We start from the raw sequence: 21,770 nt of genomic DNA on the forward strand, positions 1-21,770 counted from the left end.
AATTGTACCCATGTCTCCTGCATTAGCAGGCAGATTCTTTACCGGTGAGCCACTTGGGAAGCCCACTATAATTGGCATAGAACATTTTAAAAAATGATGTTGCTGTTAGTTGCTAAGTCGTGTCTGACTCTTGTGACCCCATGGACTGTAGCCTGCCTGGCTCCTCTGTCTGTGGAATTTCCTAGGCAAGAATACTGGAGAGGGTTGCCATTTCCTTATCTTGGGGATCTTCCCGACCTAGGGATCAAACTTGCGTCTCCTCCTTGGCAGACAGATTCTGTATCACTGAGCCACCTGGGAAGTAACATGTTAAAACCTGTTATATCAAACCTGAAGTTAAAATTGAGGTTCCTTAGAATTCTCCTTTTATCTCATCAGGACATCTGTTCCATAAATAAATAATTATATATCTCTTTTATACTGTTTAATACTGTTTCTTTTTTTTTAAACGACACTTTGTATAAGCTGAATCAGTCTAATTATAACCAATTACAGTTCCCAGGTGGTGCTAGTGGTAAAGAACCCACCTGCCAATGCAGGAGACCCAAGAGATGTGGGTTCGATCCCTGAGTTGGGAAGTTCTCTTGGAGGAGGGCATGGAACCCACTCCATTATTCTTGCCTGGAGAATTCCATGGACAGGGAAGCCTGGCAGGCTACAGTTCCACAGTGTGGCAAAAAGTCAGACACAACTGAAGTGACTTAGCATGCGTGCACGTAGTGGTTATAAATGACAATAATGAATTTTATTACAAATTTTATTACCGATACTTCCTGACAAATACAAAAAAAAAATACACAAAATCTCAAAGAGTATATTAGAATACGTAAATGGTAATAACTTATTATATGTTCAGATAAAAAATAGAATATGTTCAGATTAAAAATAGATCTTATATGTTCGTTCATATAAAACAGATTTTTACAGTCTAGGTTTAGAAAAATTTAAGAGTGATTATAAACATGGAAAAATACGCTATGCTTCTGTAAGTCTTGCTAGAAATAAACCAGTTTGGTTTTGTTTTTCTCCCCATGCACTCATAAATTATTATCTTTTGAATCATAGTTATGGATTTTAAAATACATTTCTTAAAGGAAGGTAATTTTAATGGCTTGTGATCTTTGCTGTAAATACACAATCTAAAATTGATTACTAGAATGAGATAGGAGTAGAGCAAGATTTGGAAATACAAATAATTTCAATTTATATATTTATTTAAATATTAAATATAAACATAGAACTTATATTTAATTCTGTTTTCAGAAAATAATTATGTGATCCATTAGAATATTAATCCTAAATATTGCATTTTTTTTAGAAATCTGCTTCCAGTATATATGGTTCTGCATCTTGATGAGAGATTACATTTGGCCTGTACTCATATACTAATTCCTGTAGTAAGATCAAGTGGCGTTTCAAAAAAATACAGACTGTGCTGCAGTGAAAAGAAAAAAATCTTTAAAATTCTGGCTATTATTGAATTTGGCTATTATATTTTATTTGAAATATGAATAATATAATTCTCTGCCTTTCCCATCTTAACTTTGTGGTTAACCAGATATGTTACAGGCTTGTATTCCTGTTTAAAAATCTTTTTAATGAAGTGCTAGCAAACTTTTCAGTTGACTGTAATGACTTTTTTTTTTAACGTTGTGTTAATTAGCTCGAGTTGACAGACACATACAGATGTTCTCTTTTTAAATTGGAATTAAATATTTAAACGCTTAGTGTTTTATGAGTGTTAACAAATATTTTCTTTTGTCCTTTGATTCTTAATTAATTCACCTCCAAGGCCACCCACATTTACTAAGTAGTAACAACCCTCCTCAATATTGTCTAGTTTGGCGGGTATACCTAAGTATGTTAAACATCTAGCATTTGTTGACAGACTGATGTGTGGTGATTTAAAAGTTGAAACTGTTATCTCCTATTATTTTTGATGAAATAGAGCTATAACTCATTAATTTATATAATGAGTAAAGAATTTAATTTATACAAAAAGCATAGCCTTAGGTCTTGTGTTTTCAACTGTGGTTTGTTCCCCCCCCTAGTTCTTTGTTAACTCTTCATAACTTTCAATTGGAATTCTCACATTTGGAATATGGAAATGGATTGTAGATTATATGAAAGTTTATTTTTTCTGTGAGAAGTGCATTGTTAACATTGGAAACAACTGAAGTAGTTCATTAGGAAATAAGAATAATAAAATGTTAGCTTTTAAAAGTTAAAAAATTGAAAGTGTTGCTCAACCTGAGAAATTTTATCTTTTCTATCATTTGTTCAGAGCATAATCTCTTTCCATTCCTACTTATATTCTGAAATTTTGCTTGATTTAAAAATTCTATTAAAAGACAGGAAATAAATGAGAAGTTGCTATGTACATTTTTAAGGAATCATAAGTGTTTTTTTAAAGCAATAAGATTTCTTCAGTATAATACTGCTTTCTTTTATTAACATGAATCTGTTTTTTGTCAAGAAGACATTTTTGTCTCTGATAAATAGTTCAGTTGGAGTACAGAGCTGTTTTTAAGTTATGCTGGATTGTATTAAAAAGACTGCAGTGGTTAATGTCATGGATTTATCACTTTAAGCCCTTTCCCACTGATGTTTGACCTTAACTGTAGTGTTTTTTCCTTGTCCATCTCCATCTTAGGAAATAAAGCTGACATTATGTTCACTTTTGCTATTTAAATCCATTGAGACTTCAGTAAAGATATTTTCATGTTTACAGGGATAGTATATAAAATTTGTTTCACCATCCTTCTGATGGTGAATTGATTAGTATTATTTGATGGTGGCAGGATCACTGTATGGTAACTGCACTAAAGAGGAATAGATTTGGTTGACTGTCCATTTTGTCTATGTTACTTCCATGTTTTATTTAAAAGCATAAGCAGTATAATTGCCTTTATAAAGTAACATAATTTAAGTTAGCAGGTGGCAAAGTCTCTAATCAAAGAAAAATACTCCAGAATGATGACATAAATTAGAGCTATTCTTGCCCTGAGTGTAAATACAAGTGTAGTTCATAATAATTTAGTGGTTCCTGTGGTGTTTGTCTCTCTTTTTGTTCATATGGTAAAGCCTTATCCACCTTGTATCAATTAAAGTGCTTTGCTTTAATAATATTGAATTGTTACTCACAGGATTTTAGCCTGTTTAGATAGTGAGTGAAAATGAAGTCTTAGGACAACGGATTTGGGATATCTTTGGTATTAGTGTGATATTTTAGGCAAGGTGATGATGCAGTGGAGACAATCTTTTCAAAAGTATCTGGTGGTTGTTATATTTGTGAAGCTCATACAGGGAAGATTCAAAGAAGTCTATATATTTTTAGGAGGTTTTGGTACTCACCAAGATTAATGAGCCCTTTTGCTCGATGGCTTCTGTGTTAGCACCATCAAATAGAGTACTCAATACTAATTGTATTGCAAAGAGAGGGTACAGAGTTATAATACATGAAAGATAAGAGGCTCTTATAAGAGATTGGTTTGACATAGAAAAATGGGCAAGGACAAAATATTTCACAGAAAAAAGTATATACCACTGGTATAAAATCTATAGATTTAACTTGTTATCAGAGAAAGACAAAACTGTACCAAGATACCACTTGTCATCTATCAGTACGAGAGAAATTAAAAATCTTGTGGTATGCTCTACATTTTTAACTTTTAATTTTGAAATAATTGTAGACTCACAGTAAGTTGCAGATATATCCATGTGCTCTTCCCCCAGTTTCCTCCAAGTTCTCCCAAACTGTGACATCTTACATAGCGGTCATAAAATGTCAGAACCAGGTTATTGACAATGACACCTTACTGTTAACTAGGCTTCTGAGCATATTTAGCTCTCACCATTTGTTTTTACCTGCATTCATTTGTGTGTGTTTTCAGAATATTGAAAGAACTCCTATAGCTGGATAATAAAAAGATAAATAGCCTTATTTTAAAATGAGCAAAGGATTTGAATATACATCTTTCTGGAAATAATATACCACTGGCCAGTGAGCAGAAATGAGAGCCCTGGCACACTGCTGTGGGGACGTAACACAGTGCAGCTGCTTTGGAAAAGAGTTACCATTTGATTGGGCATTTGTCTCCTAAGAGAAGTGCTCTTAGGAGGTATATAACCAAGAAAAACGAAAATACATGTTTGTGTAAAAATTTGTACATGAATGTTTATAGCAGTATTATTCATATAGCTAGAAAATAGGAGCAACCCAGATAAATGTACTTTAACTGATCAATGGATGGGTAAATAGAATGTGACATAGACATACAATGTAATATTACTTAGCAGTAAAAAGAAGTAAAGTATTAATGTGACAAAATGAATGAACCTTGAGAATATTGTGCTTAGTGACAGAAGCCAGTTGCAAAAGAATACATATTTGTATGAGTCTATTTATATGAAATGTCCAGAACAGGCAAATCTATAGAAAGAGAAAGTAGATTGTTTGCCTAGGGCTGGGAGTTTGAAGAAAACAGGGGGTTGCAGAGTGACTGTTAATGGTATGAAGTTTCTTTTAGGTGATAAAAATGTTCTAATTTGATTGTCATAATGGTTGCACAACTCTATGAATATGCCATGTATCCTAAAGCAAATCCTTAGTATATTTAGCAGACTTTCCTGGAGACTGCTCCTGTAAGACTTCTTTTTCTTGTGTTCCTCTCTAACATTTTTGAAAATTGAATGGAAGAATGGAAAAGAGAGATGAGAGAAATAATTTGTAATGCATGTTGCCCCCCACTTGTGGGAAAATATATATAATGTAAAATTTGCCATTTAGCCTTTTTTTAAGTTTACAATTCAGTGGTATTAAGTACATTCACAATGGTGAATAATCATCATTATCATCCATGTCCAGAATTATTCATTATCTGTACCCATTAAATAATATCTCCCCACCCCTCTGTTCTCACAGTCCCTTTTTCCCAGATAATAAGTACATTATGGACAGAAGTTTCAAAAGTAACTATTTGAGGGGGGGGGGAGGGCTCTAGAAATTGATCAGAAAGCTAAGAAAGAAGTGATAAACATAAATTCACATTTCTCTTATCTACATCTGCCAGGGGCTTGGTGAGTGTGGTAGTTTAAGCAGAGCAGAGTAAGCCATATAAACGAGCAGTTCCCTTTTAGAGGATGGATTTACTTGATTTGGAATAGAAGGTTAAAACCGAAGTCCAATAGTGTTTTCATTAGACTTGGTAGGTGATGAATAGGATAATGTGTGCTCTCGTAGCCCGGGTTTGCAATCTCAGTTTGGGGCCCATTCAAAAAGAATAGAGAGGAAGAATTGAGGACATGTAGAGAGTCTCAGAGACCTCTGGGACAGCAGCATACACACACCAACATATGTATGTATATAATTGGAAGACTGTTTTAGGGAATACGATGTTTCTTAGTTGGTAATTGACAAGACAGGAGTATCTCAAAGGAGTGGGAAAAGAAATGGAGCTATATTGGAGCAAGGAGCTGTAATTTATCAAAATTAAGTCTGAAATTAACCTGTAATCCTGTTTTCTATAAAGCGCCTTACAACCTGTATAGCAAATCACTAAGAAATTGCTCCCCCAAAATCAACAGAAGATAAAAATAGTAAACATTAGGAATAATTGTTTAATACAAAGGAAGAGGATCAGAGCAACAAACACCTGAGACATAAAAGTAAGTGGAAAATGGCAGACCTAAATCCAATTATCTGTGTAATTGTATTAGCTATAAATGGACTCCAGTTAAAAGAGAGTGATTGTCCCACCAGAATCACTTTAGATTCAGAAACATAGTTGACTGAAGTAAAAGGTTGCAAGAAATGTACCATGCAAACAGTAACGGTAACAGAATTGGAGTGGTTATATTAATATCCGATAAAAGATTTTAAGTCAAGGAATACTGCAGAGAAAAAGAAGGACATTTTATAATGATGAGAGAGTCACTGTAATAGGTAGATAAAATGATAAACACGTGGCAACATAGGGCAACAAACACGAGCCAGATCCGACAGACTGAAAGAAGAGGTTCTAGCCAACGTTTATAGTTTGGGATTTAAATACTGTGCTTTCCATAATTGATGGAAAAACTATACAGAAATTTTAAGAGATTGGTAGATTTAACGACTTGATTAGCACTATCAACCAAAATGATCTGAGACTCCCCATCCCCCAAACTACAGACTTCACATTCTTTTCAAGAATATCTGGAATGTTCTCCAAGATAGGCCATATGATTGGCCATAAAGCAAATCTAAAGCATGGAAATCAGTAATAGAATGAAATTATGGTATAAAAGAATCTCAAGCTATATTATTCCTTAATGGGAAAATTATAACTTGAAAAATGGTCCTAAATTAATAACCTTAGTTCTCCATCAAGAGAGTTTAAAAACAGCAAATTATAATGAAAGTAAGACAAATGAAGTAAATAATAGAAATATGACCAACAGTCAACAAAATAGCAGTGAAATGATCGGGAAAATCAATACTGGTTCTTTGGAAATATTAACAAATTTGATAAATCTGGTGGTATAGCAAATGAGATTGTTTTCTCAGTTCCTTTTTTTTTAAAATTAGTGTTTGTTAATATATAGAAAAAAGCTGATTTTTAAAAATTCTTAATTTTTTTTAGATTTCATTTTTTTAAAATATATTTATTTTAATTGAAGGCTAATTACTTTACAATATTGTATTGGTTTTGCCATAAAATTAAGAGTGTTAATTTTGTATCCTGCAACTTTGTTGAATTTTGTGTGTGTATGTGTGTAATCTAGAGAGGGAAGTTTCTTTAACCATTTGTATGCCTTGTATTTCTTTCCCTTTCTTCCCCCCTCTCTTTTGAGTTGGTTGCTATGACTAGACCTCACAGTACTGTGTTGAACAGTAGTGCTGAGAGAGGACGTCCTTGCCTTTTTAGTAATCTTAGAGGAAAAACTTCCAGTCTTGCCCCATTTTGTATAATGTTAACTGTGGACTCTGTATATGTAACTTATTATATTACTAAACATGGTAATTTCCCAGTATTCCTAGTTTGTTGAGTCATTTGTCATGAAAGTGGTTGAATTTTGTCAGATGCTTTTTCCGCACTGATTGAAATCATCATGTGGTTTTTATTTTTCAGTTTGTTAATGTGGTGTGTATTACATTGATTGATTTTTGTATGTTGAACCATCCTTGCATTCCAAGTATAAACCTCACTTTTCTTGGTGTATAATCCTTTTAATATGTTGAATTTGGTTTGATCCCATTTTCTTTTAGATGATTGCATCATTATTCTTCAGGGATATTGATTTGTGGTTTTCTTTTTGTCTTTTGGTATCAGGGCAATGAGGGCCTCATAGAAATATCTTATAATCCATTTTATGTCTGTGACATCAGTTTTAATGGCTCCTCTTTCATTTCTAATTTTAGCTATTTGAATTTTCTCTCTTGTTTTTGTTAATCTAGTTAAGGGTTTGTCAATTTTGTCCTTTTTTTTTAAGAAAGCAAACTCTTAGGGATAAACTTAACCAAGGAAATGAGAGACTTACACACTAAAAACTATAATATGTTGTTAAAAGACGTGAAAGGCATCTTTCAGATATAGAAAAGTGGAAAGACATCTCATGCTTGTGGATTTTAAGACTTAATGTTCTTAAAATATCCATAGTACCCAATGTGACATTAAATGCAGTACCTATCAAAGGCTCTATGACATTTTGTGGTAGTAATAGAGAAAAACCATGCATATGGAATCTGAAGGGACCCTGAAAAGCTGAAACAATTTTGGGGTAAAAAACCACTGCTGCTGCTGCTGCTGCTGCTGCTGCTGCTGCTGCTAAGTCGCTTCATTCGTGTCCGACTCTGTGCGACCCCATAGACCGTAGCCCACCAGGCTTCCCTGTCCCTGGGATTCTCCAGGCAAGAACACTGGAGTGGATTGCCATTTCCTTCTCCAATTCATGAAAGTGAAAAGTGAAAGTGAAGTCGCTCAGTCGTGTCCGACTCTAGCGACCCCATGGACTGCAGCCTACCAGGCTCCTCTGTCTGTGGGATTTTCTAGGCAAAAGTACTGGAGTGGGGTGCCATTGCCTTCTCCGAAAAAAAAAACACTGCCTCACTTCAAATCATATTACAAAGCAATAGTAATTAAGATGATGTGATACTGGCATAAAGATAGATATGTAGACTAATGGAAAAGAGTAGAAAATGTGAAAATGAACCCATGCATATACATCCAAAATATTTTTGACAAGGTTGAAAAAAACTACACAGTGGGGAAACACTGTCAACAAATGAGGTTGGGAAAACTGGATAGCTAATGCAAAAGAATGAAGCTGGGCCCTTACCTTATACCATATATAAAAATGATTTTAGATTCAACCGTGAGACCGGAAACTATTAAACTCCTGCATAAATAAAGACATAGGAGAAAATCTTTAATACACTGAATCAAGCAATAATTTCTTGCATATAATGCCAAAAGCACAGGTAACAAAGTAAAAAATAGACCAGTGGAACTACATCAAACCTTAAAAGTTCTGTGCCTAAAAGGAAATAACCAGCCATGTGAAAGGGGAACCTATGGGGTGGAAGAAAATCATTGTAAATAATATATCTGATAAGGAGTTAATATATAGTATAAATAAGGAATTTCTACAACTCAACAGTTAAAATTAACAAATGAGCATAGGACTTGAATCAAGACACTTCTCCAAAGAAGATGTAGGCATGTCTAATAAACATATGAAGAAATGCTCAGAATCACTAATCATTAGTGAATCAAAACCACAGTGAAGTATCACCTCCCGCCTATCAGGTGATGACCACTATCAACAGAACAGAAAATAACTGTTGTCAAACATGGGGAAAAGTTGGCACCCGTGGGAACTTTTGGTGGGAGTACACAATGATATAGCCATTATGGAAATCAGCATGAAAATTTCTAAAAAAATTGAAAATAAAGTTACTATGTGATCCAGTCATCCTACTTATGCCTTTATATGCAAAATAATAGAAAGCAGGATCTTGAAGCGATATTTACACACCCATGTTCATTGTAGCATTATTCATAGTACCCAGGAGGTAGAAGCTATCCAGATGTCCACCACCAGGTAAATGGATAAAGAGAAATGTATACACGCACACGCACACGCACACGCACATGCACACGCACACAGTGTAATAACATTACACAACCTTTAAAAAGAAGGAAATCTTTTCACATGTTACAGTGTTGATAAACTTTGAGGCCATTGTGCTAAGGGAAATAAGCCAGTCACAAAAGTACAAACACTAAATTCTTCCTTTTATTTTGAATTTCTAAAATAGTCAAAGCATAGAAACAAAGTTCAAAGGTGGTCACTAAGGGTGGGAGGAGGGAAAAAGAAGACTTAGTGTTTAGTGGGTATAGAATTTAAGTTTTGCAAGGTGAAAGTGTTCTAGAAATCTGTTAACAATGTGAATATATTTAACGGTACCGAACTGAATACTTAAAAATGGTTATAGTGGTAATAAAAACAAGACCTGTAGACAAAAAATTTGACAATCTGCAGCTTGACTGAATTGCAGGTTCTAGCCAGAACAATAAGGCAAGAAAATTAAAGCATTAAGATAGGAAAAGGATGACAAAAAAGGCATTCCTATAAAATGGATTGTTGTAACAGTTACAGTACTATATAAAAATATTGAATTGTAAACATAAAATAAGTAACTTTTATGTAAATTATACCTCTGTAAAACTCTTTAAGTCTAAAAGAAAAATTAACCTTGCCAGTGTAGGACTACTTCCTGGATTGCTTCAGATAAATTCTTTGAATATCATGATCCAATATTGGTATAGTAGGTGTTCCCTTTGTAACATTAGATATGTAAAGATTTTAATTTCTTGAGCTAATTGCTTGCTTTGCAAAATGAATACATGCTGTTTTAAAACTTTTTTCCCTAGGGATAATTGAATAATACACTCTTAATAGGCAGATTGTATGGAATGTAAATTGTATTTCAGTATGCTTATAAGAAAACGAAGGGGAATGAATTTGACATACCAAACTGCTTGTTCTACTGGTAGTATTTTCAAAGAAGTGTTGTGTCCGTCTAAAAACTAGAGGTTAAAGACCACAGTGTTTGTACTTTAAGTAAAAAATATTTGGTAATTCCCCTAAATATATATATGCCTGTTTGTTTGTATTTAACTTATGTTTTTTTTTTTTTTTTTTTGCTGTTCTGTTCCAGTCACGGGCAAGAGTTTTTCAGCAGGCCATAACACAATAAGAACTCCTGTTCCTATTTTTAGATACAGCTGTATAGAGCTGATTTTAGGCTTTTCATTTTTTCTGAACTGAAGCTTCAAGAAATCATTGTCATCTGCAGTCAGGTCAACCAGTTGTTTTTAGAGGTTATGTGATTGATTCGCTGGGGGCAATTTACATCTTTTCCCTATTTCTGAAGTGGCATGCCCACCTTGTATTATGAAGAATAATCTTCAAATGTAGCGGAAGCCTGTTACTTGGTCAGGGATGTAGTGGTGTTGTGTCTCTTCAAGGTCAGTAATTGGTTAACTTCCCTTTGCCTCTTCCTTTCTGTACAGGTGCTTGTGAGCGAGGACTCTGACAGTGATGGCATCGTGGCCCATTTCCCTGCTCATGAAAAACCAGTGTGCTGCATGGCTTTTAATACAAGTGGTATGTCCTTCCCCTCACCCTTATTTATATTATGAGTTTTCTATCCAATTTTTTGGAAATAGAAAATATGAAATATATGTGTTAGGGTATATGACCTAAGTAAGTAGTTTTCAGTGATTATTGAATGAATGAATTTATAATAAAAATTTAGAAATCCTATAAAGATTAATTTTACTGAGTAAAGTTGTGATTGAGTAGTAAAGATAAATAGTAGATATAGAATAGTACATAAACAGTGCTGTTGAATTACATTTATTTCTGTGTTATAAGGCAAGGACTTTAATATTCAAAACTACTTATGTATGTGAATGGCATTTTCTCTGTAACTGCATGTTCCTTTTAAACAGTACAGTGACAGATGTCATGTTGATTAAACAAGTCTTCCCATTGTATATAATGTGTATGTCTTTTGCTAAAATGTTTGAATGTAAGTTACATATGTGATGACATTTTACCAACTACAAATTAAGCATACATTTTCTAAGAGTAAGGCCCTTCTTGTACTTTGTAACCAAATAGTATATTATATGGAGAAGGCCCTGGCAGCCCACTCCAGTACTCTTGCCTGGAAACTCCCATGGACGGAGGAGCCTGGTAGGCTGCAGTCCATGGGGTCGCTAAGAGTCGGACACGACTGAGCAACTTCCCTTTCACTTTTCACTTTCATGCATTGGAGAAGGAAATGGCAACCCACTCCATTGTTCTTGCCTGGAGAATCCCAGGGATGGTGGAGCCTGGTGGGCTGCCGTCTATCAGGTTGCACAGAGTCGGACATGACTGAAGTGACTTAGCAGCAGCAGTATATTATATTCAGAAAAACAACACATTATATTAGCTAAAATCCAAGTCATAATTTAAAATTTCCCAACTGTCTCAAAAATGAGTTCTCTAACTGATTCAAATCAAGATCTAATTAAAATTCACTCCTTATGTTTTATGTCTCTTTGTGAGTGAGTGAGTGAAGTCGCTCAGTTGTGTCCGCCTCTTTGTGACCCCATGGACAGTAGCCCACCAGGCTCCTCCATCCATGGAATTTTCCAGGCAAGAATACTGGAGTGGGTTGCCATTTCCTTCTCCAGTTTATGTCTCTTTAGCTCTTTTTAATCCAGTTTATAGCTTTCACCTTTTCCCCCCCTTACTTGCAATGTCCAGACTAGTTATCTTGTCCAAATTCTGCATTTGTCACATATATTTTCTTTATAATAATGTTTTCCTTTTTTTCCTTAAAGGCTTTTAAATACATTCAGGCCTGAAGATGATTTTTTTCAAACTTCCTACATACTGCTGTCTACATCACTTCATCCTGGCAGGGGATACATTAAATCAGGCTGTCTTGTCATTTATAATACTACGTTTGATCACATGAATAAGTTAGTGACCATCAAATGTCTGTATTTTGAAAATAAATTCTCTCGTGGAGATTAGCAAGTGCAGAGTGTTACTTTGGCCTCATTTCTTGCTTTCTTATTTTTTTATTTTTTTATAATTTATTTAATTTTTGGCTGTGCTGAGCCTTCGTTGCTGCACAGGCTTTTCTGTAGTTCCAGAGGGTAGGGGCTGCTCTCTAGCTGTGGTGCACGGGTTTCTCACTGCAGTGGCTTCTCTTGTTGTGGAGTACGGGCTCTAGGACACGTGGACTTCAGTAGTTGCGGTTCCCAGGCTCTAGAACACAGGCTCAATAGTTGTGGTGCACTGGCTTAGTTGCTCCGTGGCACGTGGGATCTTCCCACACCAGGTATCGAACCTGTGTCTCCTGCATCGTCAGGTGGATTCTTTACCATGGAACCAGCAGGGAACCCTTGGTCTCATTTCTGAAACAAGTTTTTACTTAATAGTTTTGTTATTATACATTGAAGGCTATAGAATGGTGGTTTTTCTATCATATTTTCAGCATTGATTAACTTCTGTTAACTCTGTTTAAAGAAAGTTTTCTCTCATTAACCAGAAATGAGCCACAGTTTTCCTGGATGTAAAAGGCAGAGTAAATATGTTATACTTCCTCTTTAATTACCAATTTTCGTAGTTAGGAATTGGTTTAATACTTCCAGTGGTGAAAGTTCACTCCTGTGGACTTATTTTAAAAATACTTTGATTATGAATAAAAGATAAAATTGCTCTAATGCTTTCAGAGCTGAAATAGTCTTCATTAGTTTGTGGACTTTTCCTTGCTTGGTGGGTCTGAGGAGACTGCCATATCTTATTCTGCAGAATATTAGTTAAAACTAATGGAAAGACCTATCTTTTTCCTCCTTCTTTTCATCTTTTCAGATCAAGGATGATCATGAGGATAATATAAAGTATTTGAGTAATCTTCCTCCTCTTAATTAGCCATTTTCAATAGAGAGGAAGATTTTGTAGTAATTGTTGATCTGTGGATAGATTTAATTAATGAAGACAGATTTATTTAAATGCTCTGAATGTTGTGGGATTTAAGTTGAATTTGAAGAAACAATCTGGAAGTTATGTCACTTACAGTACTCTTCTTAAAGTAACCACTCTGACTCACTTTTGATAGTCCATCTGTTATGTCAGATCTCCTTTGTGTTAATATGTGTTTCATATGGCCAGAGTTGGGATGCTTCAGACATTTGAAGCTGTAGTTTTTCCTGTCTGTGAATCTCCATTGTTATAAAAACAACTTACATAACTTAAAGGATATTGTAGTTACCTCTGTCATCGTGTAGCAGTTAGTTCTAGAAGACCATAAATTTCTGTGATTTCATAGTTTTGTTTACATTTGCCACTTGATTTATGTTTTAACTCCCAAATTTATGTTTTAATGGAAAGATTAAAGTTGTTTATGTTTATACTTAAAATTTTATTTTTTTTATTGAGGTATAGTTGATTTACAGTGTGTCAGGTACACAGAAAAATGACTCAGTTGTATAATATATATATTCTCTTTCAGCTTCTAGTGTAGGTCATTATAAGATATTGAATATAATTCCCTGTGCTGTGTAGGTCCTGTACTTTGCTCTGTTCCTAGCATGTTAATTGTATAACTGTATAATTTATCTTGCAGTAATAATTTCTTTAAATATTTTTTTGCTAGCCTGTCTGTCCCAGTTTACATTAGGATTCACTCTTGGTCTTATACATTCAAGGTTTTGACAAATAGATAATGGCATGTATCCACCATTATAAGGGCTTCCCTGGTGGCTCCTTGGTAAAGAAGCTGCCTACCAATGTAGGAGACATGGGTTCGATCCCTGGGTTGGGAAGATCGCCTGGAGAAGGAAATTGCAACCCACCCCAGTACTGGTTCTTACCTGGGAAGTATACGGACAGAGGAGCCTGGTGGGCAGGAGTCCATGGGGTCGCAAAGAGCTGGACATGACTTAGTGACTAAACAATGACAGCAGCAACCCGTCACAGTAGTGCTGTACAGAGTAGTTTGAACAGTCGAACAAAGTCCCTGTTGCTCTGCCTGTTCATTCCTCATTCTCTCAAGTCCTGACAACCACTGATCTTTCTTCTCTTTCCATAGTTTCAGAATGTCATACAGTTGGAATGTTACATAGTTTGCCATTTCACATTGGCTTCTTTCACTTACTAATATGTGTTCAAGTCTCCCATGTCTCTTCATGCCTACATTGCTCATTTCTTTTTAGCATTGAATAATATTCTATTGTATCATACTTTGTTTGTCATCTGTATATATTATTTACTGAGCCATCTGTGTCTTTTGACCAATTTTAAATTGGTTTGTTGGTTTTTTGATTGATGAGTTTTAAGTGTTCTTTGTATGTTTTAGATGACAGTCCTGTATCAGATATGTGTTTTGTAAATATTTTCTCCGAGTCTGTGATTTGTCTTCTCATTCTCTTGAAGTGGTTTTCGAAGATCAAAGTATTTAACTTTAATGAAGTGCAATATCAATTATTTCTTTGATCTTTCCTTTGGTATGTAATGCCTCGACACATGTAAATCGACATTTTATACTGTTGTATCTTTATTCAGTCTCACACCGAATCTTACAATTTCTTGGAAGAAAGAGAATTTTATGAGAATTGTCAACATTTAAAAAAAATTTATTTATTCTGCTGCTCTGTGTGTTTGTTGCTGCGTGTATGCTTTCTTGAGTTGCAGAGAGTGAGGGCTCCCTTGTGGTTGTGGTTGCGGCTTCTCACTGTGGTGGCTTCTCTTGTTGAGGAGGACGGGCTCCGGGGCGTGTGGGCTTCAGTAGTGGCTCACGGGCTCTAGGGTAAGACTCGGTAATTGTGGCACACAGGCGTAGTTGCCCCTTGGCGTGTGGAGTCTTCCCAGACCAGGGATTAAACCCATGTTCCCTACATTAGCAGGTGAGTTCTTAACCACTGGACCACCAGGGAAGCCTTGATATTTTATGAGTTTTAGGATCTCTTACATTTCTTCTTGAATCTAAAATACAGCTTCTTAACCTGGGTCTGTGAGGTCCACGGAGAATATTTAGAGAGTATGTGAACTTAGGAAAAAAAATCACATCTTTATTTTCTTTAGTGAAAGTGATAAGTGAAAGTGTTAGTCCCTCAGTCATGTCTGACTTTTTGTGACCCTATGGACTGTAGCCCACCAGGCTTCTCTGTCCATGGGATTCTCCAGGCAAGAATACTGAGGTGGGTGGTCATTCCATTCTCTAGGAGATCTTCTCGACCCAGGGATCCAACCCATTTCTGCTGCACTACAGGCGAAATCTTTACTGTCTAAGCTGCTTAGGGAAGCCCTGTTTTCTTTAACCTTTAATGAAAATTCTTTCACTTATCAATATGTACAATAAACTACTGAAATATTAGCTTTTTTGTGAATTTGTAATATAAATAATGGGTATTTTCATATCTTTTTGATGTTATTTATATAATTCTCTAATTAATGCAACGGTTCAAAATCATGGCAGAGCCTGTATTTTAATGTATTACTATTAATAAAAAATCACATATTCTGCTGCATGTCAATTTTAATAACCCTAAGTATTTTTCCTTTAAAAAATATTATTCTGAGAAAGAGGTTCTTAGGCTTCATCATATTGCTGAAAATTTTCATGGCACTAAAATGTTTATGAGCCCATTTATGCTTTCACTCGTTTCAGCTAAACGCATCGCAAGCTAGACTTCATTCGCAGTGCCTGGTTCAGTCCCTACCCATGGAGTCTGCTGGTGGAATAGGGACTTCCAAAAAAAGGAAAAAGGAAGACAAGTCCTTTGTGGAGCAAGGACAGAATGCTAGGAGATGAATATTAACTTGGTATTTTGCTTTTGGGGAAAGTTCTTCAAAAGAAAGCCAGTTCTAAACAGGAGCCAAAAGATGATTCGGAAATAAGGATTCAGTCCCTAGTAAATAAATAAATATTTGTTGAATCAATGAGGCAAGAAAAATATGGCACGGCTGACACAGATTTTGAAGTAAGGGCTGTGTACAGTGGACTCATCAGTTTATTATGTGGCAGATTAATTTTTCAGTGTGTCATCATTTCTGCTTTGTATCTGTTTAAAAGTTTGAATGAAATGATGGGTTCATAATTCAGCAAGCACTCAGAAAACTGGTTTGCAGGATCTTCTATAGAAGCTGATAGGCACAGATTTCATGCCATTGCTTACAATTCATCTTAATTATTTATTGTTTATTTCTGAGTATTTCTGCTGCTCAGAACATGAATTTTATTGCTTGAGTATGAACAAGTGTATGTATGAAATATTCAATTCTCAATGACTTGAAAGCCTTGATTTTGTCTTAGCTATTCAGTAGCTGAACAGCTTCTCAGAGAAAGGCGTTGGACTCAGCTGTGACTACCTGTTATCTAGCTCCTGTCACTAGGTCACATTTTATTTTGCTTGTTTAATTTCCATATCATATTTCTTGGTTTATTCTAACACTCTCAGACTGAGACATTCATATGTACAAAATATTTGAGTCAAGAGGCTTCTTTGCTGTTTGTAAATACCTTAGTAGTTATTGTTTTTCCCTGTAATTATTTTTGTAACACTTAAATATTTTGGGGAGACCAAATGTATTTTCTATCAAGATTTAAGTTCTCTATAAAGAGTTGTAATGACTGAAGTGACTTAGCACACTCAGCGGGGACGCACAATGGCATCTAACTTAAATCCCATGCCACACACACATTTTTTTTTTAATTAAATTGGCCCTTTCAAAATATAACTTGTAGATCCTCCAGTAACACCCCAGTTTTTCCTTGCATGGATCCAATGTATATTTCAAAATTTATTTATATTCAGCAAGTTTTAACTGGCACTCCAGTAATTCTCTATTTGGTTAAAGATTTTCTCCTTGGGTCTGCATTGTGGCCAATAACAAGAGTAGTACTTGTTGGTACTACTTAGAAAAGTATAGGGAAGTTCACTTAGAAAAGTAAGTGAAACAAAACATACAAGAAAAGTTGATTGCCTGTCTTTTGTTTGTAAATCTGATTTTCTCTAACTAGTTTACCTGTGTATATCTCACTGTTAAATATTTTTATTTAGAGAGGCTATCTTTAGATCACAGAGTTACTAAAATGTCCTGGATATCAAAATCCAGGATCAAACCAGGAATGTTGTCCAACTCCTAAGAAATTCTAAAAACAATTTACATGGTGGAAAAACACTGCTAAGGAAATTAAGGAGAAAATGTAGATTGCTTGACTCGGTGGCGTGCAGTTTGGCCTTGTGTGGAACCTGTTCAGAAAAGAAATTAAGGGATACCATTAAAGAGAGTTGTGAAACTTTTAGTTCAGCAGCTGTATTCAGTTTGTTTTTCAATTTCTCCTTCCCATTCTTGTTTATTAGCTGTGACTCTGAGTCCTGAATTAAAACAAATATTTTAATGGCAACATTTATGATTTGTTTAGAAGTGCCAGAGAGACCTCCTGCTTAGATCAGGGCAGCTTCAGTAGGGGTGGTGTAAGTTTGTTGCTTTCAATTATTTAGATACACAATGAGTAACATTTTCTAGGGAACTTATTTTTTTAATTAATAAGCTTTATCTTTTAGAGCGCTTTTAGGTCCACAGCAAAATTGAATGGAAAGTACAGAGCGCGCGCATATTTCTGCCTTCCCCCCTCTCTCCGCCCGCATGCCACACCCAAACACATACAGTCTCCCACACTATCCACCCTCCACCTGACAGTGATCTTATTCTTACAAGTGATGAACCCATCCTGACACACTATTATCAACCAAAGTCCATAGTTTACATTAGGGCTCACTCTTGGTGGTGTATTTTCTACGGGTTCTGAGAAATGACTATTGACGTGTACCTACCATTATAGTGTCATACAGAAAAGTTTCACTGTCCTAAATGTTTCTCATGAAATTTGGGACCTCTCAGTCATTGTTTCTTTGTCTTTTTCCCCCTCTTCTTTCCTTCTGGGACTCCCGTAGACTTACCTCCCACAGATCTCAAAGGCTCTGTTCATTTTTCTTCATTTTTTTTTTTTTTTCCTCTCATTCTGGATAATTTCAGGTGATTTTTTCCTGCCATTTAAATTTTCTATTTGGGCCCCTTTATCGAATTTTTCATTTCAGTTACTGTACTTTTCAACTCCAGATTTGTGTTTGTTTATTTTTATAATGTTATCTGTCTATTGATGTCCCCTACTTGGTGAGACATTCTTCTCAAACTTCCCTTTAATCCTCTAGACATGGTTTCTCTGCATCCTCATTCTCTGCTAGCATTTGGTTGTCTCATCATTTTCTATTTTATGGATCCTCTCTAACATATGTGATGTGGAAATCTTTTTTCCCAGTGAGAAGTTTTTCCTTTTATCTTTTTAATAGGGTCTTTTGCAGAGCAAAATTCTTAGCTTTTTGTCAAATACATTGTAAAAATTTGTTAGTTGTATTTTTGTGTTCATGTCTAAGAAATGGTTACCAGTCTGGGTGGGGTGCAAGGATTTTCTCCTATGTAATTTTCTAACAGGATGTTAGTTTCACATTTATATTTAAATTTATAATTTAAATATTTTTGTGTTATTTTTAATGTATAATGTATCAGGTTTAGGTCATGGTTGGTCCCTGTTTTTGCTACTTCATCATTTTTTCCAAGATATTATCCTTCTTCCTTTGAATTACTTTTGTACTTTACTAAGTAACACACTTCCGTTGGCTGTTTCTGGTTTCTGTGATGAAGATGACTTCTTTTAACATTTTCTGACTGTCAGCATCTGTATTTTGCCCATAATTTTGAGGACTATTTCAACTAGATTTGATAGTTTAGTTTGATGGTTATTTCTTCTTTCAGCTATTGTCAGCTCTCTTTGTTCACAGCTTTTGGCATTATTAATCTTATCCCTCTTGATTAATTGGGTACAGAGTTGTATTTTTGTGGGGGCAGTGTTCTGATTTGTTACATCAGCTCAAATGGAGCCACTGAAAATTATTTAAAGGGTTACTGAGTTGTCCTTACCCTCACCTGTTTGAACCCTTTTTCTTTCTTCTGTTCTGCTCAATGTGAGAGCAGCTACTTTTAATTGCTTTGTATTGAACTTAGTTTTTAATAGTATTTTTTATAACTTTGATTTGTTTTTTCATCAGTTTCTCATAGAGCAAGAACAACAGCCTCTTTTGATTTTATAAATCCAGCCCAAAAGACTATTTAGTGGTCATTTTAGCATGTAAAATGCTTTCTATGATATGTGGTTTAGACAATAACCTGTGAACATGTATTAGCTCAGGCTGCCAGAAGGCAATACCATTGACTCTGTTGCTTAAATAACAGAAATCTCTTTCCTCACAGTGTTTGAAGCTGGAAGACCAGGATCAAGGTTTGGCTGATGGTTTCTCCTGAGGTGTTTCTTCATCACTAACGAATGGCCACCTTCTTAACGTGTCCTCGCATGGCCTTTCCTTGATGCAAGGGAGCAGGGAGAGAGAGAAAGAAAGCTATCTCTGTGCTGTCTCTTATGAGGACACTAATACTCTCACATCAGGGCTTCACTCATATGACCTCATGTAAACTTAATTACTTCCATAGATACATCCCCCCCCACACCCACTTCACGTATAGCTCTCACCCCAAACTCCACATATAACCCCAGTAGGTTTCTGGCATTTCATTATAGGAATTTAGGGGCTCTACAGACATTTATTCTATAACCATATGTATGAGAATCATTCAGTTACTCTTGTTTTTAAAAAGTCTTATTTAATTCCAGCCCAATTCTGGGTTATTCTGTTCAGCTATGATTGTTGTATCATGTTCCATGTTTACTTCCATTTTAAGATATTCAAATATTTTATAAGAAATGTTAATGATACAAACATCTTTCAACAACCTTTTTATTAGTGAGTGTATTGTCTAAAAGTATTACAGCATGGCACAAGCTTACCACTTCAACTTGATCAACATGTTTTCTCCCATATTTGGCCATTCTTTTATTTTTCAGCTCCTTAAACATGTTACATCATTTTACCTCTGCCTGGAATGTTCATTTCCCTGCCTCTTGTTTATCTCTTAAAAGTGTTATTTGCTCAGTTGTGTCTGACTCTTTGGGTTTGCAAAGGAGCCACTAGGCTCCTCTGTCCATGGGATTTCCCAGGCAAGAATACTGGAGTGGGTAGCCATTCCCTTCTCCAGGGCATCTTCCCAACCCAGGGATCCTATCCGGGTTCCCCCCGCATAACAGGTAGTTTCTTTATTGTCTGAGCCACCAAGGAAGCCCTAGTGTCTCTTGAGTCCCATCTTAAGTATCATTTTGGGAAAACTTACCTGACCCTGTGTAAGATATCATGTCCCCCCTTCACCTGGCTACTTAATAGGGCAAGTTACTTAATCTGCTTGGATCACTCCCAGTACTTTCGTTTCCTCATCAATAAAATGAGGGCTGTACTGTCATCTAAAACAATACCTAAAATATAGTGAAACCTTAATAAATATTAACTGTTGTTGTTTTCTTTGTTGTTAACCTCCCTCATCCTAGTTTTTAATTTATTTATACTCATCTAGAGTAACCAGTTCTTAAAATCAGTGATAAAAAACATAACCCAGGAGACCTCCCAGGATGGAAGGAGGCTTTACTAATAGCTTTCCTCCACATCTGTATTGCCCCTAAAGAACAGGTTGGTCTTAGTCCTTACGAGATGTTATGGGAGACCTTTTGTTTATGTCAGTGACCTCTTCCTAGATCCAGAGGTTCAGACCCTCCAGTCTTATACCATGGCCATTGGACAGTCCCAACAGGATATACGCTTGTGGAGTATGAACAAGGACCCAAAATATTCTAAGGAGTCACCACTGTATGCTCCAGTGACTCAAGTCCTAATTAAAAAGTCTGGAAAGATGGGTCCCCAAAGGCTCAACTCCAGCCCACATGGAAGGGCCCCTACCCTGTAATACTTTCTACCCCCACAGCAGTCAAGGTACCAGGACATGACTCCTGGATTCACTACTCACTAGTCAAGCCGTGGAAGAAAACAAAAGAGGACATTCAATACACCTGTGAGCCCCTGGGAGGTCTCAGATACCTATTCAGGACCAATGAGTGCCATTCTAATGAACACCCTCAAAATCTGGTATCTGGGAATAAGATTTCTCAAGATATCTCTAAAGAGCCAACACAGCTTGGTAGAGATAGTACTCCAAAACAGACAGGAGATAGATCTTCTGATCCCTGAACAAGGAGTGACTTGAGCCATCCTGGCGATGTGAATTTAGAATTGGCTAACAATTCCCCTACTTCTCTGGTGGCTCAGATGGTAAAGCGTCTGCCTGCAATGCGGAAGACCAGGGTTCGATCCCTGAGTCAGGAAGATCCCCTGGAGAAGGAAATGGCAACCCACTCCAGTACTCTTGCCTGGAAAATTCCATGGACGGAGGAGCCTGGTAGGCTACAGTCCATGGGGTTGCAAAGAGTCAGACATGACTGAGCAACTTCACTTCAGAGTATCCTTTCAACATGTTTTCTGTTCAGTTCAGTCGTGTTCGACTCTTTGTAACCCCACGAACCGCAGCATGCCAGGCCTCCCTGTCTATTACCAACTCCTGGAGTGCACCCAAACCCATGTCCATTGAGTCGGTGAGGCCATCCAACCATCTCATCCTCTGTCGTCCCCTTCTCCTCCTACCCTCAATCTTTGCCAGCATCAGGATCTTTTCAAATGAGTCAGCTCTTTGCATCAGGTGGCCAAAGGATTGGAGTTTCAGCT

The 21,770-nt window shown here is 36.1% G+C and overlaps 1 protein-coding gene across 6 annotated transcripts in view; it reads left to right on the top strand.

Annotated features, from left to right (window-relative positions):
• The window catches only part of BCAS3 (breast carcinoma amplified sequence 3), a 591,772-nt gene that overhangs the window by 167,606 nt on the left and 402,396 nt on the right, over positions 1 to 21,770 (top strand). For all 6 annotated transcript variants that reach the window (XM_010861584.1, XM_010861585.1, XM_010861586.1 and 3 more), the window contains exon 13: positions 10,560 to 10,653. In XM_010861584.1, coding sequence (XP_010859886.1) covers positions 10,560 to 10,653 — 94 coding nt within the window. The remainder of the gene's footprint in view (positions 1 to 10,559; positions 10,654 to 21,770) is intronic.

This window comes from Bison bison, unplaced genomic scaffold, assembly GCF_000754665.1.
Source record: "Bison bison bison isolate TAMUID 2011002044 unplaced genomic scaffold, Bison_UMD1.0 scf7180017864472, whole genome shotgun sequence".
In the NCBI taxonomy this organism is placed as follows: Eukaryota; Metazoa; Chordata; class Mammalia; order Artiodactyla; family Bovidae; genus Bison; species Bison bison.